This window comes from Anabrus simplex, chromosome 11, assembly GCF_040414725.1.
Source record: "Anabrus simplex isolate iqAnaSimp1 chromosome 11, ASM4041472v1, whole genome shotgun sequence".
In the NCBI taxonomy this organism is placed as follows: domain Eukaryota; kingdom Metazoa; phylum Arthropoda; class Insecta; order Orthoptera; family Tettigoniidae; genus Anabrus; species Anabrus simplex.
The window spans coordinates 15,053,333-15,074,998 of NC_090275.1; the positions used below are offsets into that span (position 1 = coordinate 15,053,333).

The 21,666-nt window shown below is 39.7% G+C and overlaps 1 protein-coding gene across 1 annotated transcript in view; it reads right to left on the minus strand.

Annotated features, from left to right (window-relative positions):
• Positions 1–14,995, minus strand: part of LOC136883292 (uncharacterized) — a 103,404-nt gene extending 88,409 nt beyond the window's left edge. The window contains exon 1 of the mRNA XM_067155526.2: positions 14,909–14,995. Coding sequence (XP_067011627.1) covers positions 14,909–14,917 — 9 coding nt within the window. The 5' untranslated portion in view covers positions 14,918–14,995. The remainder of the gene's footprint in view (positions 1–14,908) is intronic.
• Between the last annotated feature and the right edge of the window lie 6,671 nt (positions 14,996–21,666).

The window sequence follows — 21,666 nt, forward strand, 5'->3', positions numbered from 1 at the left end:
ATATACCCGTACAAAATTTTCTGAAATGAAATACGAAATAGAAACATGCTTTAAAGAACCTAGATATATCCAGTCAATTTACAAATGTTTACAATGTTCTTCATTTTTTAATTTCTAAATAATCATTTCACTGAATGTATAAGCATGCCTGGTCTCAGCGCGTGACCAGGAAGATCATATACCTTGTGTCTTTACCACATGCGAGATTTGAACAACGTGATTGACAAACACTTTCAGTAATGGTCCACACTGTGTAATAAGATATGCAAATCTGCGGTCAGACGTTGTTTGTAATGCTCAGAAAATAATGGTAGACACTTTGAAAAGTTTTCGCTGGATATATCTATATTTGTACACTCTATTTCTAAGCGAGGTTCATCACAATGCAAATTGCATTCTTGAGGTAGCAACTTATGCCGCACTGTGTATAATACCTAGATATGCTTTATTATCCCCCTTTTTTACGAAATTAACTCTGCATTGCATTGAAAATAGCTAAAATATACTTTTTTAATTTCTGAAATTACGCGACAACACTCAGAGCAAAAATGGGACTGCCCTCTTATTGAAGATTGGGTTGAATCGTAATATTAGAAGGAACAGTCAGGGTAAGCTCTCTTAGAGAAAGATATGCTGATCATCTGGGTCTTTCCTTTCTTCTTGCTAAAAACAACAGAGGTGGTATTCTTAACAGTTTTTACAAGTCAAGTGGAGATGAAAGGAAATGGCGTACGGCTTTTAGTGCAGGGAGTGTCCGAGGACAGATGCAGGTCTTTTGATTTGACACCCGTAGGCGACCTGCGCGTAGTGAAAAGGATGAAATGATGATAAAGACGACACATACACCGGGCCTCCGTGCCAGCGAAATTAACCAATTAAGGTTAACATTCCCGACCCTGCCGGGGATCGAACCCGGGACCCCTGTGACCAAAGACCAGCACGCTAACCACTTAGCCATGGTTCTGGACACAAGTAGAGGTATAAATACGTTGCCTCACACTGTCTAATCAAGGACAGCAGTGAAATGTCAAATCGTTTCTATCAGCGCTTTCAGTTCGCTTTCTTCATCCGTTAAAGATGATATTTGTGCAAGTGGGCAGACAGTGTTCAGTAGTTTCTTCTCGATGTTTACAAAGTAGTTGTTTACTTACAGGAGAAGGAAATGTATGGTTAAAGTATAAGAAAATGTCACTAAAGAATTTGATGTAAACTAAGATCTGTGACAAGGGGAAGTTCTATCTTCTTTGTCCGTCAACGTGGTTCTGGAGCGTATGATGAAAAGGTGGAGGTCAGTAATCTGTTTAACCGTGCAACTCAGAATGTAGCCTATGCTCATGATGTTGGTATGGTTTCGGGAAGACTACAAGACCTAGAAGAAAGACTGGACATATTTAAAAAGGAAGCAGGAGGAAAGAGACTTAGAGTGAATAACACCAAAACTCAGTATTTGTTCTTGTCTAGAAGGACCATAATTATGGAATATAAATCTAAACGAGGGAGTGCTGGTGACGAAAGATAACAACATGAAAGAGGAAATCAAACAAAGGATTGCTGCAGGCAATAGGGCTTATTAATTTTGCTGAAAGTGCTCATATCACGAAGCCTTGGTGGAAGACCGAAGCTGAAAGTTTATCGAACAGCACTACGACCCGTGGTAACTCTCGCTTCAGAAACATGGACAATGAGCAGAGCAGACCAAGAAGTGGGATAGGGAAATACTGAGAAAGATTCTTGGTGCAGTTAATGAAGGGGAACAGTGAATACTTTAGGAGGAACTCTATGGACATCGAAATATTGTATCTGAAATAAAAAATTAAGGTGGTTGGAACATGTAAAGAGAATGCCAGACGACAGGTCCGTCACGAAAATCTATAAAGGAAATGCAGGTGGCGGAAGGTGTAAAGGAGTACCTCGAAAAAGAGGACTGGATGGTGATGATTAATAAATAATAATGTTATTTGTTTTACGTCCCACTAACTACTTTTTAAGGTCTTCGGAGACGCCTATGGTGATGATTTAAAAAGATGGAGGACGCTTGCTGAAGTTAATATTAATGATTTTATGCTCTTCCAGCTTAAACTTAAAAGCAAGATTATTTGATGTATCGGATCAGCAAATCAAGCATTGAGGGCAGTGAGTAATTAGGTGAAGTACATGAGGAGCAAAGGATAAAGATTCATGTATCCAGTTATTGATGATATTGTAAGTGTTAGTATAAAGAACAGTTTGTAAACATGCCATCCCAATAAACAGTAGGTAAAAGTACAATTCATATGACTATACATATTATACAGTATATATATATATATATATTTGTTCAGTATTGTAAGAAGTTAATAATTTTCTTTTTAGTAATATAAAATGCTACAGATGAGGATAATCCCAGGGAAGGGTGGTAGCAGTTCCTCACCAGGGAGTGATGTCGCGACCAGGCAGATTTAGTATAGATTTAGCGTAGTTATGTAGTTAGTGTAGTTAGGTGTTAAGAAAATGTAGAGGTAGCGGGTTGCATGTGGAGCTGGCTATCCGCCCATGTGTGAGATGCTATATAGTGGAGTTAGCATGAAATTAGCTATAGATTTGGTTGTAGTTAAGTAGTTAGTCCTGTTATGTACTATTTTCTTTATTACATTATACCGATTGTTTGTACTATGGTGAGACAATAAAGATGAAAAGCAATGTAATGTAATACAGATGAGGATTACAGTCTTTTTATTTACCGTTATCAAAGATTCTAAATTGTGTGAGAATTAATCCAAACACGGCGGCTAAAGTGGACAAAATGGGGGGTGATAATATTAAATTAAACATGTCCATTTTATCACTAAAAATGTGAAGTAAATGAAGGCAGTTTTCAAAGCAACTGTTCAAAAAGTGTTGATAGTTACGCTTTATCATGCTGTTAATAGGACATATAAATAAAATACACATACACATCTTCATTATAGACTGTTATGCCTTTCAGCGTTCAGTCTGCAAACTTCTGTGAATTTACTGTTCGGCACCACAATCCTCTATTTGTAACTATTCTGTGGCCTCGTTTTGTTCAATATCTCTTATCTTTAAATAATTGTAGAGATGTTGATCGTAAGCAAGATGTATATGAGCATGTAAATTAGGTTGCATCGGATAGATTCTACCAGAATTCAAAATCCAACTGATGGTTGAGAAAGTTATTTTATAGAGGCGCCTGTTATAGTAGTCAATGTAAGCTAAATAAAGATTGGCAACTTATCTTTCTTTTCGAAGGGAGAATACTGATGAAGTGTATTTCTTCATCGTTCAAAGTAAACGGAAACATTCAAACCATCAGCTAGGCGCAAGATTGTTTTCGTTTCTTGAGCGGGTTATGCTTTATATGTTATTTTTCACGTCACACTTTATAACGCATTTTTCAGGCTTACAGCAGTCCACAATAACTTTGTTTGTGTTAACAAAACACGGACGTGACGCCAGATAAGCAGAGGAAACTTTTTCAGATTTACTAAAGTGTTAATAACGGACTTCTACAATCATATAATTTGTGACCCTCATTCAAAATATCAACCGTTCACAACGACTGACAAGTTTTCAGAACGTGAACAATATTGTACGCATGGTTAAAAGTTAATTGATAGACTCTCAGGGTGTTCTTGTGGAGCAAGTCTTTCGTTTACTAATATGTTTTACGGGTATGTTGTAGAGTTCTAAGTGTTACATTTAGTGCATCGATAGACTGGGCAAAATTTATTTATTTATTTATTTATTTATTTATTTATTTATTTATTTATTTATTTATTTATTTATTTATTTATTTATTTATTTATTTATTTATTTATTTATTTATTTATTTATTTATTTATTTATTTATTTATTTATTTATTTATTTATTTATTTATTTATTTATTTATTTATTTATTTATTTATTTATTTATTTATTTATTTATTTATTTATTTATTTATTTACAAAGTAAAATTTGAGCATAATCAGGATGTATGATATCAGTCAGTTTCAGTGGAATTTATATTTGAAACTACTAGAATAATAGTAATAATCATTGAAAGACACTAAATCACAATCTAATTAATAGCAAAAACATTGTTCACATGTTTTAACTCGGTAATTTATTTATTATTTTTACGCACTTTTTTATACCAGGTAGGACTGAAATAATGCCAGCCCCGTGGTGTAGGGGTAGTGTACCTGTTTCTTACCCGGAGGCCTCCGGTTCGATTCCCCGCCAGGACAGGGACTTTTACCTGGACCTGAGGACTGCTTCGAGGTCTACTCAGCCTACGTGATTAGAATTGAGGAGCTACCTGACGGTAAGATAGCGGTCCCTGTCCAGAAAGCCAAGAAGAACGGCCGAGAGGATTCATCGTGCTGACCACACGATTCCTCATAATCTGCAGGCTTTCGGGCTGAGCAGCGGCTGCTTGGTAGGCCAAGGTCCTTTGGAGCTGTTGCGCCATGGGATGTGGTTTTTGGTTTTAGGATTGAATTAATAATTTCCTTAGTTTAAGTTTAAATTTATTAATTGTTGAAATACATTTTTTATGAGCTATTCCGTTATATATTTTAAACAAATAATTCTTCAAACACTTTGTTTTGAGCATTTCATACTTTGTGCAGTAGGAATTTTGGTTGAAAGTGTAATCGAAACAAGTTGTTACAAAGCTAATGCATTGACCTCGCAGTTGGGATTGGCGGTAATCTGTAAGAATGAAGAGAGCTCCCGGGTGAAATTATATTTCTGTACGTTTGTTTTCAGACCGACTTTGCTGTACGGCAGTGGAAGCTGGGTGGACTCAGAAGTTGGAAGTAATGGACGGGGAGTGAGAACAATTGGTGGTGCATACGGTGAGAATGATATCATTACGGCACTCGAAACACGTAGAAAAACAACGGATGCACTGTTGATTTCAAGGAATGTTCTGCATGAGTGAATGCGTCTGTCTCTCAGTTTACTAGCGAAGTTGTTCAGAGTTCCAATTTCTCATTGCGGAAGTTTCGTCCTGTGTGTTGAGGAATGTATGTGCCTCTCTTGCCAACTTCATGAGCCATTCAAAGAATTGCCCAATTCATTCATAGAGCAAAATATATTAAGTACTCAGCCCATTGGTGGCAGGTGTAAGATATATTTCTATGTAATTTACATGACGGTATGTAGGCCAGAGTATTTTAAACATCGCGGTTATTAGCCAGAAGCTGTTTGATGACAGGCACTTGGTTTATTCATTGCGAAGTTAGCGCTAAGTTATGTTTGCTGGACATAACATATTTCGCTTTCAGACATTAAGAACTACTTAGGAATTTTGCCAGATTCTTCAGTCGGTCTCAAAACAGCAATACTCATAAGGGTCATGTATAATATGGAGGACACCAATCTTGTAAACCTCCACCATGTTAAACTTTAATTTTTAATTAAATATTTTTTCAGGTGTTGACTAATTAAATGTATCCTGTATTAGTTCAAACAAACTAAACCTGAAACCTAAATTGAAACTGAAAATAAATATTAAGCTTAACCATGTTCTTTCAACGAAAGCCTGTACGTGACTCTGAATTAATTCTTCATGAAAATATTACACTGTTAGCAGTCACAAGTTTCACTTTACTACGAGTTTCCATCGTCAGGTTGGGAAAATGGTGACATGTTTATTCTTGTTCTAATTGATACAGAGTTGTGTTCGAATAATATTTAACTATCACATTTAAGAACAGGGGCTATGTGCATTATAAACGTGTGTCGTCTCAGAAATGTGCAGCTACTGCTAAAGCTTAATATTGCTTTTAAATATTCATTTTCAATTATGTCATTGAGTATGTGTCTTATCACTAATCATTCTTGTATTATTATTAATGCAATTTGTATTAAATTTAATTATTTTAAAGACACAAGATGTATACTGTATTTCAGTGCCTGTTTAGATGGAAGAGAATGCATGAAAGTTCCTTTTGGGGATCATTGTAAATATCTAGGTGTTAATATAAGAAAAGACCTTCATTGGGGTAATCACATAGATATGATTGTTAATAAAGGGTAAAGACCTCTCCACATGGTTATGAGGGTATTTAGGGATTGTAGTAAGGATGTAAAGGAGAGGGCATATAAGTCTCTGGTAAGACCCCAACTAGAGTATACTTCCAGTGTATGGGACCCTCACCAGGATTACTTGATTCAAGAACTGAAAAAATCCAAAGAAAAGCAGCTCGATTTGTTCTGGGTGATTTCCGACAAAAGAGTAGCGTAACAAAAATGTTGCAAAGTTTGGGCTGGGAAGAACTGGGAGAAAGGAGACGAGCTGCTCGACTAAGTGGTATATTCCGAGCTGTCAGAGGAGAGATGGCGTGGGAGGACATCAGTAGACGAATAAGTTTGAGTGGTGTCTTTAAAAGTAGGAAAGATCACAATATGAAGATAAAGTTAGAATTCAAGAGGACAAATTGGGGCAAATATTCGTTTATAGGAAGGGGAGTAAGGGATTGGAATAACTTACCAAGGGAAATGTTCAATAATTTTCCAATTTCTTTGCGATCATTTAAGAAAAGACTAGGAAAACAACAGATAGGGAATCTTCCTGCTGGGCGACTGCCCTAAATGCAGATCAGTATTGATTGATTGATTGATTGATTGATTGATTGATTGATTGATTGATTGATTGATTGATTGATTGATTGATTGATTGATTGATTGATTGATTGATTGATTGATTGATTGATTGATTGATTGATTGATTGATTGATTGATTGATTGATTGATTGATTGATTGATTGATTGATTGATTGATTGATTGATTGATTGATTGATTGATTGATTGATTGATTGATTGATTGATTGATTGATTGATTGATTGATTGATTGATTGATTGATTGATTGATTGATTGATTGATTGATTGATTGATTGAGGCCTTAATCTTGCCAAGTAAAATAAAACATTGCCAGTCATTACTATGTGCTGAGGATCTGTTAAATGACGTCTGTAAATTTCTAGACTTTCTAAAGATCTTCAGCTTTGTCCTGAGCTTTCCTCCCAAACAGGAAGAAAATTTACGTCTTAAATGTCTTAGAGTAGCGTGATAAATGTGTCACGCAGGGCACAACAGAGTTAGAACGTTGATGACGATTAAAATATTTATCATTATTGTTTGGATCATCGGTCCATAAATTGGTTTGATGTAGCCCTCCATCGCACCCTATCCTGTGCTAACCTTTTCATTTCTATGTAACTACTGCATCTTACATCTCCTCTGATATATTTGTTATATTCATACCTCGGTCTACTCCTACCGTTCTTACCGGCTACACATCCCTCAAAAACTAACTGACCGGGCGAGTTGGCCGTGTGCGTAGAGGCGCGCGACTGTGAGCTTGCATCCGGGAGATAGTAGGTTCGAATCCCACTATCGGCAGCCTTGAAGATGGTTTTCCGTGGTTTCCCATTTTCACACCAGGCAAATGCTGGGGCTGTACCTTAATTAAGGCCACGGCCACTTCCTTCCAACTCCTAGGCCTTTCCTATCCCATCATCGCCATAAGACCTATCTGTGTCGGTGCGACGTAAAGCCCCTAGCAAAAAAAAAAAAAAAACCAACTGAACAATTCCTGGGTGTCTTTATATATGTGCTATATCGGTTTCCTCTCACCAATTCGATTTAGTACCTCTTCATTCGTAATTGCATCTATGCATCTCACCTTCAGCATCATCATCATCATCATCATCATCTGTTTACCCTCCAGGTTCGGTTTTTCCCTCGGACTTAGCGAGGGATCCCACCTCTACCGCCTCAAGGGCAGTGTCCTGGAGCTTCAGACTCTTGGTCTGGGGACACAACTGGGGAGTATGACCAGTACCTCGCCCAGGCGGCCTCACCTGCTATGCTGAACAGGGGCCTTGTGGAGGGATGGGAAGATTGGAAGGGATAGGCAAGGAAGAGGGAAGGAAGCGGCCGTGGCCTTAAGTTAGGTACCATCCCGGCATTCGCCTGGAGGAGAAGTGGGAAACCACGGAAAACCACTTCCAGGATGGCTGAGGCGGGAATCGAACCCACCTCTACTCAGTTGACCTCCCGAGGCTGAGTGGACCCCGTTCCAGCCCTCGTACCACTTTTCAAATTTCGTGGCAGAGCCGGGAATCGAACCCGGGCCTCCAGGGGTGGCAGCTAATCACGCTAACCACTACACCTTCAGCATTCTTATGTAAAAGCACATTTCAAAGCCTCTGTTCCCTTTCCAGTTACCGTCCATGTTTCACTTCCATAGAATGCCACGCTGGAGCAAGCATCCGTGGCTCAGGCGGCAGCGCGTCGGCCTCTCACCGTTGGGGTCCGTGGTTCAAATCTCGGTCACTCCATGTGAGAATTTTGTGCTGGAAAAAGTGGAGGCGGGACAGATTTTTCTCCGGGTACTCCGCTTTTCCCTGTCATCATTCATTCCAGCAACACTCTCCAGTATCATTTCATCTGTCAAGTCATTAATCATTGCCCCAGAGGAGTGCGACAGGCTTCGGCAGCCGGCACAATTTCTATCCTCGCCGCTAGATGGGGCTTTATTCATTCCATCCCTGACGCGGTCACTGACTGGAAAACAGGTTGTGGGTTTTATTGTCACCATGCCACGCTCCAGACGAAGTCATCAAAAAAATTTCTAATTCCTAAATCAATGTTCGAAGTGATCAGATTTCTTAACAAAGACCCCCCCCCTGCATGTGCTAGTCTGCATTTTATATATTCTTGCTTGCTTTCATCGTTAGTTATTTCACTACCCAAGTAACGATATTCATATACTTCATTTAAGACGTAATTTCCTAATCTAATATTTGCTGCATTACCTGACTTCGTTCGACTACACTCCATTACTTTCGTTTGGGGTTTATTTATTTTCATCTTGTACCCCTTCTCCAAGAGTGTGCACTTACCATTCAGTAATTTCTCCAGATCTTCTGTGGACTGAGAGAGAATAACAATATCAGCGGCAAATCTCGTAGATTTCATTTCCTCTCCTTCGATTGTGATTCCTCTTCCAAATTCTTCTTTGATTTATTTTACAGCCTGTTCTGTATAAACATTGAAAAAGATTGAGGAAAATTATTATTATTATTATTATTATTATTATTATTATTATTATTATTATTATTATTATTATTATTATTATTATTATTATTACTAGCATGTGCCGGCGGCTTCGCCCGCGTTTATTAATTCAACCACGTTAAATGTTTCTAAACAGTTCAATTAAATGCAAAAGTAAAACTATATTTATTAACATACATCATTTTCACCTTTAATGTTGGTCGTTCCTATTTTAATACTTCACCCCCTTTCCACCTCCGCTAGTAGGGGTGTCTTACCCTACAGTTTTCTTTCCCAAACAGTAGGTCATATGGGTATCAAGCCTGGTCGAGAGCTATGTTGGAATATGCTCACGTAGCCTACATCCATGATCTTGATCATTTTGAACATTCCTCTCACCCCTTCTAATCCCCATCCCGATTACGAATGAACTTTGGCTGAAACGGCATCCAGAGTGTCACGGTTCATCTCAGCTACCGTAAAGACTATGAACTCGCCAATAATATCGATCGTTTTTCGGATTTTTACATTTCAACCCTTTCTTTAGGCGTGCTAGGGGTTTCCTGCCCCTAGAGTAATTTTTCCAGATAGTAAGTTAATATGTATCTAGTTTGGTTGAGAGCTATGCTGAAACATTCACACACATTCACCCGTAATCTCTGTCATTTTCGACATTTTCTTTCTTCACTCCTTCTCACCCCCTGTGCCATGGGGACTGAACTTTGACTTTTCATTTTTAAATACCGTGTGTAGAAGAAGAAAAGTTTTAAGAAACACATCATAATCTTCACATACTGTTGGTTAGGCAACCCCCTGATCAGACTTCCACCTTTTTTCACCCTTCTCTCCCCCTATGTCGAACTACGCATCAGATTTCGTTCAAATCACTTACTAAACCCTCCCAGGAGTAATAAGAACAAATTGTGAAATTTTCAGCGAAATCGCTCCAGTAGTTTTTGAGATCATTCGAGACATACATACAAACACACATTCATTTATATGTTATTATTATTATTATTATTATTATTATTATTATTATTATTATTATTATTATTATTATTATTATTATTATTATTATTATTATTATTATTATTATTATTATTATTATTGTATCCGCAGTCACCGAGCGAGTTGTCTACGCGGTTCGTTTCACGTAGTCGTGTAGTTGTTGGCTATGGGCAGGCCTAGAGTTATTTTCACTGCTTTATCACTGTTTCCTTCGCTGTGCTAGACGTATTTTCATTCACACACAGCACCTCACAGTACAAATCACCACACACACATTGTATTGGTTTTACGTCCCACTAACTACTCTGACCTTTCTTTGAAAAGACGAGATGCCGGAATTTTGTCCCATAGAATTTCTTTAAAGTTACAGGAAATCTGTCGACACGAGGCTGACATGTTTGAGCAGCTTCAAATACCACCGGACTGAGCCAGGATCGGACGCGCCAACCTGAGCTAGCTATCCCGGCTACGTAATAGAGAATACATCTATCCGTATAGGGAGAGAAAACCGGCCGTAAAACTGGGTCAAGCCTAGATCAAGGCCCTATTCAAATGAGTTGGAATAAAGAGTCATGAACGTGAGGATGAATCATCTTCTTCTTCTTCTATTTCTTTCTAAATCCCTCCAGAGTTGGTTTTTCCTCCCTGAGTCAAGGGCAGTGTTCTGGAACGTGAGACTTTCGGTCTGGGATACAAGTAGGATGGAGGACCAGCACCTGATATGGCGAATAGGTGCATTGTGGGGGAGGGGACATTGGGAGGTATAGACAGTGAAGAGGGAACGATGCGTCCATCGCCTTAACTTGGGTCCCATCCCGGATTTTGCCTGGAGAAGAAGTGGGAAACCACGAAAAACCATTACGAGGATGGCTCAGGGTAAAATCCAACTCTTCTCTACTCCGTTGACCTCGCAAGGCTGAGTGTACCCCGTTGCATTCCTCGTACCACATTTCAAATTTCGTGGCAGATCCAGGAATCGAACCTGGGCCTCTGGTGGTGGCAGCTAAGGACACTAACCACTACACCCCAGAGGTGTACATTATTATTATTATTATTATTATTATTATTATTATTATTATTATTATTTCAAGTTGCTTTTACATTGTACCGACACAGATAGGTCTTATGGCAACGATGGGATATGAAAGGGCTAGGCGCGGGAAAGAAGCGGCCGTGGCCTTAATTAAGCTACATCCCCAGGATTTGCCTGGTGTGAAAATGGGAAACCATGGAAAACCATCTTCAGGGCTGCCGCCAGTGGGGTTAGAACCCACTATCTCCCGAATACTGAATACTAGCCGCACTTAAGTGACTGCAGCTATCGAGCTCGGTATTATCATCATCATCTTTGCATCAGTGGTAGTGTGTTAGCCTCCGCATACCAAGATCGTGGGTTTAACTCAGCAGAGATAGTACATTTTTGGAATGGCGTGAAAGTCCATTCGACTCTGCATGACGTACGATGTCGGCATTTTAAAGATCACTGGTCACACATTTGCTATTTGCCTGACAAGGTTGCGAAAAACTCAACGATAGATCACCCAACAGATACCCGCTCCTGTGCGATCTGGTAGGGTAAAACGAAACTTCGAAATTGGTACGCAGGCCGCCTCACTGGCGTTAATTTAAAATGTCTGTACACGGTGGAAGAGGTCATATTATTATTATCATCATCATCATCACCACTAAACCACTATTGAGCTTAATTTCAGAATCTGAAAAATATAGCTACTTATATATTACATGTTTCGTTGGTATATTCTATCGGTGTTAGGGCAAATAATAGTTGGACGAATTTTATAAAACAGAACCAAGTAATTTTTGGCGATCCGTGAAAGCACATTCTTGTTCATATTGGAAGGAAAGTGTCAGATGTCATTTTATGACGAGTTTCAAGTCGAGGAGGATGGTTGCCCAGTTGTACTTTCTCCTTAAATAAGACATCACTAGCACTCACGTGGGGGTCGGAACTAAAACATTACAATGGCATGATGCATACGTTTTTTTAAAATCTACTAACACTGAAGTTCCCACCGAAATTCTTATGATTTGGCGAAGTCCCCTAAAGGAAAGAAGAGCAACATTCGAGTTTTATCTTAAGGTAATGGATGTCGCAGAAAGGGGAAATTCCCTGTGTTACAAATAAAGGAAGATGACACTAAAAGGTCCATTGAAACTGATATGTCATTTTCAACAGAAAGATCGACACTGGGGGGTGGGGGGGGGAGCGGGGACAGAAACATTTGGCACGCAGTTCGTGAAATTCCACTGGAGAGGAGCAGATGATACCTCCCGCAAATAGAAACTGACCATTCATTCAAGTTGATATAAAGAGCAAGGAGCGAGGAAGATCATGGCAGAATCCTGATTTTTACGCAGTAATAGGTTAGACCGCGCACTTACTGAAGCGAGCAACAAGTGTAGTTTATCTTTCATCATGGTTATGCTATGGAATTTGCATAAACGTAAGGTGCACGGCCTATCGCAACCCCTACAATGTATGTTACCCCCGCTACATAACGGGAAACTGGTTTGCATTCTAATCTATTACCGTGGAGTCCAGCATCACCATTCATCTACGTTGATTTCCCTTTGGCTTAAAGGGAAGCCTATCATCAAGGAAACGCTTAAGGATATTTATTCCACTCATCATGTTATATCTTAGAATGTCTAGCCTTCTTATCACAAACTTAATTCCAATACAGAGGTTGAAGATGAAATAGATTGGTTTGGAAAGTGTGTGCAGATTTATAGTGGATGATGAATGAATGTTTATTTGTATTATTTCAAAAGCTATATTAATGTACAACTGTTAAATGAGCGCTTGTTTTTATTTATGTATTTTATATTTATCACCTCACATGTCGCCATTCAACAAAATCGTCAAACCGTCCTTGGCTTGAATTTACTTGAAGAGAACCAACAGCATTCTTCATCCATGAACTTTTGACGAGAGAGGAATCTTTCTCCTAATGTATAATGGTAACACAGCTCAGTTATGTATCTAAAGTTACCTTGTAATGATTAACCGATATAGGTGGTGATGTTGTTGATGATGATGCAGATGATGATGTTGATGATGATTTTTGTTGTTTAAACCGGCCTATCAGCTAGATCATCGGCCTCTAATCGTACGAGGAGAACGAAACGAAAATTAAAACTTCAAAACGTATCCACTATCTAGAATCTGGAACGAATTATGATGAAAAAAATATCGTGAAACAAAACAATTACTGGATCCAATTCAGAATGCCTTCATTACTGGGATGATACTTATTATCTAAACGGGTCCAAAATTCAGGACACTGGCCCCTCATAAAAGTACTAATCACTGGTAAAGCAGAACTATGTTGTTCATCAGAGGTAACGTACACCATGATATGTGCTCACAGGTAACACAAACCTATGGTGTTTCCCACATAAGGGTACTACTCACAATTAAAGAAGACCCATGGTGTTCCTCACATAGTGAGACTAATCACGGTTCCTGGTATTCGCATGGTGTTCCTCACTTAATGGAACTGATCATAGGCAATGTAGACCCACGGTGTATCAATGCCCACAGAAAACACAGACCCATGGTGTTCCTCAAGTGGTACTACTCATAGGTAACGCACACCCATTCCGAACACACTGGAATACACACGATGACACTTATCACAAACAACGCCCAGATCCGCAGTGTTTCGCGCATAATGGCGCTGCTCCTAAGTAAAGTAGACCCGCACGGAATGGTACTAATTACAAGTATTCTTATGGCTCTAATTGGTCGCCTCTTACGACAGGGGGGTCATGAAATGGGTGATATTTAATCTATTAACATTATTAAGATCACCTTTAACAGCTTTTTCTCGGTTGTGATTGAATGGGGCATGGTCACATTTATATTTAAAAAGCCAGTTGTCAGTTAAAATAAAATCATAATAATGGTAATGATTATAAAGTCCGATTCCTCAGCTGAATGATCAGTGGCGAGGCCTTCGGTTTAGAGGGTCTTGGGTTCGTAATCAGGGATTTTAATACGCTCCTCTTCATACACTTACACATTACACTACTAACCACTACAAAAACACGCCGTAGTGAAACAATCCCTACACATACGGTTGGCGTCAGGAAGTGTATCTTGCAGTAAAACAGGGTCAAGTCTACCTGTGTGAGTTCGCAACCGCTGGTCTGAGGAAAGCAGTAGAAAAAGATTGTTTTAATTTTTTTTTACGTCGCCCCCACACAGATAGGCTAGGAGTGGGAAGGAAGATGTCGTGGCCTTAATTACGTTACAGCCCCAGCATTTGTCTGCTGGAAATGGGAAACCACGGAAAACCATCTTAATGGGCTGCCGACTACGTGATCCAAAGCACGCGGCCACTTGCTAGTGGTAATAATTATAAACATATTTTAACAGTTATGCCATATTAATACAACAATAATGCCCGAGCGTATTTCCTTGGTAGCTGGTAATTCAGGAAAGTGAAAATTCCTCTGAGAAGGACTCAGCAAAGTATGATATAAAAAATTGAAAATCAAAAATAAAATTTTCAATTACATATGTATGACGTTTCTTTGTTTTAAAACTACGTATTCTACGCTTGTTTTCACGAAAACTATTTTAAAAATATATTTTACTAACTAGAAAATTTGTTCAAGGCCGAACGACGCTCCTGTTTGAAGAGTTGCATAAACATTAGGAGCAAGGACCTTAAAACCCCTAATATTTATGCAACTTTTCCTACTGAACTTACGTCGGAAACAGAGGACGCCTTCGACTCATTGAAATCTAACCTATTACTGGGTGGTAGTCTTTATCACAATCACACCCATGTCGAAGTAAATGCTGGGATTGTGCTTACCTCGCTCATCCTGGAGGCCCGTCGCGGCGCACGTGGTACCGAGGACGCCAACAAGGAGTGTAGAACGCGCCCGCCGTCCCCACATCGACTGGACTCTCGGCAGTTTTGCCAAGACGCGAGGCGGCTCCGTCGCGCAGGCTTGCCAACTGCGTGCTCGATATATTGTTGACAATATCAGGCTGCAGCCTCCTCCCCTTGTACCGTACAGATAATAACCAGGCGCTTCGCAATTCACTGGGTGGGAAATATTTAAAGTGGTCTGCACGGTACAGCGTCGGCGAAAAGCTGCGCGACACTGTTTATTCCGTAGCTAGAGTTTATTATTTTCCTTTCCTTTCCTTATTCCATAAAATTAGTTCCCGTTCCGGTTCCGTATTTGAAATTCCACTCAATCGTACGAATTCCTGCAAGCATTATTTTCTAGTTATTGCACCGAATCTCTGAAATACACTCTTGACTTCCTTTCACACATCTGCCTGCTGCAAGTTCTACCTGGACCCATATAACACAGTTGTGTTAGTCAGTGTGTGTATGTAGTGTGAATGGGTTTACTGTTATCTTTTACACACTTCAGCCATTATTATTATTATTATTATTATTATTATTATTATTATTATTATTATAAAACTGATCACACAAAGCTCACTTAGAAGTTGTGTATTTTCTTCTTTGCCAGGCAGCCTTCAATTTTTCTCTCATCGTGAGTTTTCGTTCTTCTGTCCACTTAGCTCCTGTCTTCTTCTTGTGGTTTCTCTCTAACTCTACTTCCCACTTGCTGATTTTCGTTCTGTAGCAGGTTCGGTCAGCGATGTCGGCCTCTTTGATTCCTGATTTTTCCAGGTCTTGGCGGATTTCCGTTGTCCGCCTATTTGTTTTGATGTTTTCTGTTGCCTCAAGTAAGATTCTTGTCAGTCTGTTTTATGGAAGGCGTTTGAGGTGTCCGTAAAATTTCAGGCGTCTTTTTCTGGTTCCTCGGTTTTTGTACGAGATTGCAGTCGGTATTCTTCGTCAGTCAATTTTGGAGCGAGAAATTTTCTGATGATATTAGTTCCTCTTTCAGGATGACTTCGAGTACTGTTTTACTTTGCAGATCCAGTGTTTCACTCGCGTATAGTATTTCAGGTTTGATCACAGTGTTGTAATGTAGAATTTTGGTGAATTTTAAGAGGCATTTTTTGTTGTAAATGTTTTGCGTTCGGCCGAGGGCTCTCTTCATTTTCAGGATGCGGACCTCGAGGGCCTTCTGTTCTTTTCCTGTTGGTACTACAATTTCTCCGAGATATCGGAACTCAGTTACTTTTTCGATTGTGCCAAATTTCGTGTTCAAATTCTGGAGAGTTTTTGAGAAGAAAATTTGTAGGCCGAATTTTTCTGAGCATTTCTTAAGGGTTTCGATTTGGCTGATTGCCTGATTGCAAGGATCGCGAGATCATCTGCGAAAGCGGGACAGGAGATTTTTACATGTTTTCTTGTCATACTTAATGGTTGCCAATTGCCTTGAGCTTTTAGAGATTGTTCCCATTCTCTCATGATTCTGTCCAGGGCTATTTTAAAGAGTAGTGGGGAAAGTCCATCTCCTTGTCGGACACCGGTTTTTATCTGAAATTTTTCAGATATATTTCCCATGAATTTTACTTGGTAGGTTGTGTTGGTGAGAGTTGTTATTATAATTATTGTTGTTACTCGGAAGTTGAAGACGTATAAATTGCCTAAAAACACTTCTAAAAAGAACTAAAAATACCCATAAAAATACCTGTAAACTGGCAAAAGGGACTTAAAATTGCGATTCAAATTCATCCACAATTTTAGTTTTAATTACACACTTAATAAAGGAATATAATGTTTCAAAATGTAAAATTCTTGTGGTATCTGCAACATAGTGCAAAAATATATGAGTGAAATACTTATTTTAGACAGCATATATTTTTAGATTAACATAATTTTTAAAAAGGAATTCCGTGTTTTTTAATAAAGTATTTGCAGCATTTAGAATGAAATACGTTTTTCCCACCTAGAATGAATACAGCGAACCCGCAATGGACATTCTGGAGAAAAAAATGAAATTAGTAGGCTATAACTGGAATCATATTTGTCTTAAGCACACGAGGGTTACAGAAATTTGGAATTCGGAAACCTTCCCTCAGTGGGCTTTGCAGTCATTTCCAGGTTGTTAGGTGTAAAGGATCGTCGGTTTTTGGACAACACGTTGGGAACCATCGAGAAACTTCTCTCCATGTCGACGGATGTTATGGTTCATACTTGAAGCAAAAAATGAGATCTTCCTCTTCAAAAACACTCACATTAAAATGTTCTCCATTCAATATTTCACTTATCTTGGACATAATTTGATACCCCTGTTCGTTTTTTTTCATGCATTAGTTTCATTTTCTCATTTCATTTCACTGCATTTCCGATTTTAGCTTCTCTCTGACTATATCAAAAACATTTAAGAGGTGATAGATTAAGTAATGATGATTTCAGTTGTACAAATGTAGTCGAAAGGACGTGAAGCAAAGGCGTTAAGACCCCAAAAGGCAAGAAAGGACAAGTAAAACCCTCGTCTTCGGACACTCGAGAAAAACCGCGAGATCTGAACCACGGAACGCAGCGATGAGAGGCCGGCGCACTCCAGCCTGAGCCACGGAGCCCCTCAACCTTCTACACATATCGAGCACTAAATTACATCAGACCCCCACCTGTAGCGCTTGGCTCTCCGAGAGCTCTCCTCCGCTGTAAGGTGTGTGTCGACGAACAGGTCCAGCAATGACAGGCAATAAAAGGGCTATAAAAACAGGCATCATAAAATGTACGGACGGGAACTAGTAAAGTACATTTAGAACAACACTCAGATTAGAATTACAGCGTTCGTAAAACTCTAGATGACAGTGAGCAGGATATTGTAGGAATACATTACAAATACAATCTTCAAGCCATTTAATTTGTTATTATTGAAACAAGAAGAGTCGCCATTATCATTCAATATTTACAGTGAATATGTTATCCGCGGCTGGGATGGAGGAGTGTTAAGATGACTCTGCTCTGATTGCGTCGAGACGAGAAAACTTGAAGAACAGATGTTGGTGCTGAGTACGGTTTATCAACACCACTAAAACCACGATTGTGATTGTGGACTGCAAAAACCTGAATCGGCCAAATATTAACAGGATTGGCAGATTTGAGGCGGTGAACCAAATCGTATATTTGGAAAGCATCGTGACGAGTGACGGTAAACTGAGACGCACTCCTATGGCAGAACCAATGAGACCAAAATCAGTCTTGTGTTCGCTGTTATGTCCCACGGACTTTGCGCACCTCATCGAGGCATTTGAGATCTGGTGCTGGCGACGTATCTTTCGCATTCCGTGGACAGGACACAGAAATTAAAAAACCCGTTCAATCAGAAAACCAGCGGGCTACTGTACATCTCGGGTAGCCTATACAAAATATGACGATTTAAAAAATCCTCAGCTGATAGAAAAATACATATTTTAAAAAATGACTGAGCGAGTTGTGGTGCGGTTAGTATCGCATAGCTATGCGCTTGCAATCGGGGGATGGTGAGTTCGAATCCCACCGTCGGCAGCCGTTAAGATGGTTTTCCGTAGTTCCCCATTTTCACACCGGGAAATGGTGGGACTGTACCTTAATTCAGGCCATGGCTGCTACCTTCCTAATCCTAGACTTTTCCCATCCTGCGTCGCTGGAAACCTTCGATGTATTAGAGTGACTAGCATTTTTTTTTTCTAAGAAAGGAGTTCATAGCATGAAGAGCAGATGGCAGCAGCGAGCACTGAATGCTGTTGCTGCTGTCTTACCGGCACATACTACACAGATGCAGTAGGAGCGGTGACTAATGAGCCGTGAATCGGATCACTGTATCGATTCAGTAACGTGAACGGAATCAAATGAATCGATTTAGTAAAATGAATCGAATGTACCATCACTACCCGGCATTGGAGGAAAAAATATTGTGTTGTTCCGTAAACAAAAACTGATGATGTTGTATGTTGTATAAAGGGGCCTAACAGCTAGGTCATCGGCCCCTAATAATGGTACTGATCACTGGTAAAGCAGAACCATGGTGTTCCTCACATAGTGGTACTAATCACAGACAACGTAGTTCCATGGTGTTTCTCATAAAGTACTACTCATAGGTAACGCAGATGCATTCTGAACACAGTGGAATCGACCGGTGGAATGACACTTACCAAAAACAACGCCCAGACCCGTAGTGTACTTCGCATAATGGTACTGTTCCTATGGTTTATCTTGCAAGGTGGTACTAGTCGCAAGTAACGTCGACCCATCGTATTCCACATACTTTTATTTTTGCTATTTGCTTAACGTCGCACCGACACAAGTAGGTCTTACGGCGACGATGGGACAGTAAAGTCTTAGGGATGGGAAGGAAGTGGCCGTGGCCTTAATTAAGGTTAAATAATAGAGGTGCGTTGTTCAGTTAAAAATCTCACCAGATTATTAACAAAAGTGAAGCACAAATAAATCTATTGTCGTTACCGATCCCAAAAGGCTTTTGACCTAACAAACAAACACCGCTGAGCCCGAAGGCCTGCATGCTTCATGGTGAGCGCGACGATTATTCTTATCTATTCTGGACCGGAGGTTCCATCTCACCATCAGATAACACCTCAAATAGTAATCACGTAGGTTGAGCGGACTTTAAAAACACCCTGTGATTGGGCACGATAGAAGGCACACACGGTGTCCCCTGCCTGTCTTAAGAGGAGGCTCTAAAAGGGACCCCACGGACTGTCATCTTGGCAGCGTCGATGACAACTACGTCGCCCTAGCTTAGCCTGGCATTGTTTCCTCACTTTAATGTTTCCTGCCAGGCCTCCGTTGGTCAACTCTTGTTCTGTTCCAACCCGGACGGTATTAGCTTTGCGAGGCCCGAGGAGTCTTTCATATTCACTCCTTTCGTGGACCTTTTCTACCTTTTATCCATACCATTTTTTCCTAAGGATTGGACCTCTTCCTTCTTCCTTTGGGGCGTAAAACCAATCACATTTTATTAGGAAGTAAAATGAAGTACTGGAATAAAAAGAAGAAGAATAGATGACCTGTGATCTCCGGAGAGGCCTGGTGCACGTCTTTCTGTTTCACCGCTGTGTGCGAGATGCGCGTCTGGATGTGGGATGATGGTGATAATGAGGTTTGGAGAGGGTGAAACTCCTGTGTCGGCACGTAGCCTACTCCTGTCGAATAACATCAGGTGGTCTGTTGAAGGCTTAAAGTCTCCATCTGACGAACAAATCACTGTCAACGTTTTATGCTCTCACTCTCCATAAGAACACTGCGGAGACGTTTCGAATTGAACCCAAATTTTTTGCACGCAATATTTACCCTTCCCGACAACCTGGACCGGCTAATCACGGGATCAGACGTCTTGACGGTCATGGCGGAGTGACGCCCATTCACAAGTCAGAGGAATTAATTATGAAGGTCAGAAATACAATAGGACCAGGAATCGAACCTGATACCCCGGGTACCGAAGGCCAGGATGCTAATCTGTTAGCACTGGAGCCGCACAGGAACAATATTATACGATGTGGCATCAGTTAAGACCAGGAATTTCATGCAGTAATAATTTAATAATGCATCTTCGTACCCGCACAGCGGTATTGTAGGGACAGTTGCATATACTGCAGGGTTTTATTTTATTTGTTACCCCAGTTATTTATATAAACCTCATAGCAGCACTATTGTTCGGGCAAGGGGACACTTGGTACTTTCTAACATATTATGGTTAGCTAAATTCACAGAGAACAGAACCCGCTAAAAATTAGAGTAGGTGAAGCATTAAGTTATATATCAATGATTAACAGGAGGAAGGGGTTCCACAGGGCGCTTTCATTGGACCTTTATATTTTCCTATAACGTATATGAGTAAAGAAATGGAACAGATAAGGCATTTTTGTGGATGGTGGCGTACTGTATGGAGTGATATATTAACTTACAGGATTGTAAGACATCGACAAGGTTGTAAGATGGAAAGCAGAGAATGGTACGATGGTAAACATGTTGAAGAGCCAGGTTGTAAATTTCACGAAGAGAAAAAGCCCTCTCATGGGAATCACTGTAAGAACTTAGGTGCTAATATAAGGAAAGAATCACATAAACCAGGTTGTAATTAAAGGTTATGAGGGTATTTAGGAGTTGTAGTGAGGATGAAGAGGAGAAGTCGTAAAGTCACCGGTAATAACCCAATTTGAGAATGGTTCCAGTGTATGGGATCTTGCCAAGATATGAGAAATGGGGAAAAAATTCCAAAAAACTGGAGGATTTTTTCAGTGTGATTCCCGACAAAAGAGTAGCGTTACGAAAATATTAGCTTTGAGCTGGGAGACTTGCAAGAGAAGAGAACTGGAATCCAAGAGGACAAATTAGGGCAAATAATAGTTTGTTGGAAGACGAGTTAAAGATTGAAATAAGTTATCAAGAGAGAGAGATGTCCAGTTTCTTTGAAATCATTTTAAGATAAGACAAGATAAAGAATTGATACTGAATAAGCCACCTGCACGATGACAAAAATGCTTATCAGTGGGGATCAATTTATTTATTTATTTATTTATTTATTTATTTATTTATTTATTTATTTCTTCTTCTTCTTCTTCTTCTTCTTCTTCTTCTTCTTCTTCTTCTTCTTCTTCTTCTTCTTCTTCTTGCGTTCCGGCCTTCTAAGGACCACGTTACAATTTCAATTGTTCCTCCTTAGTTGTTCTTTCCTTTTCTTCCAG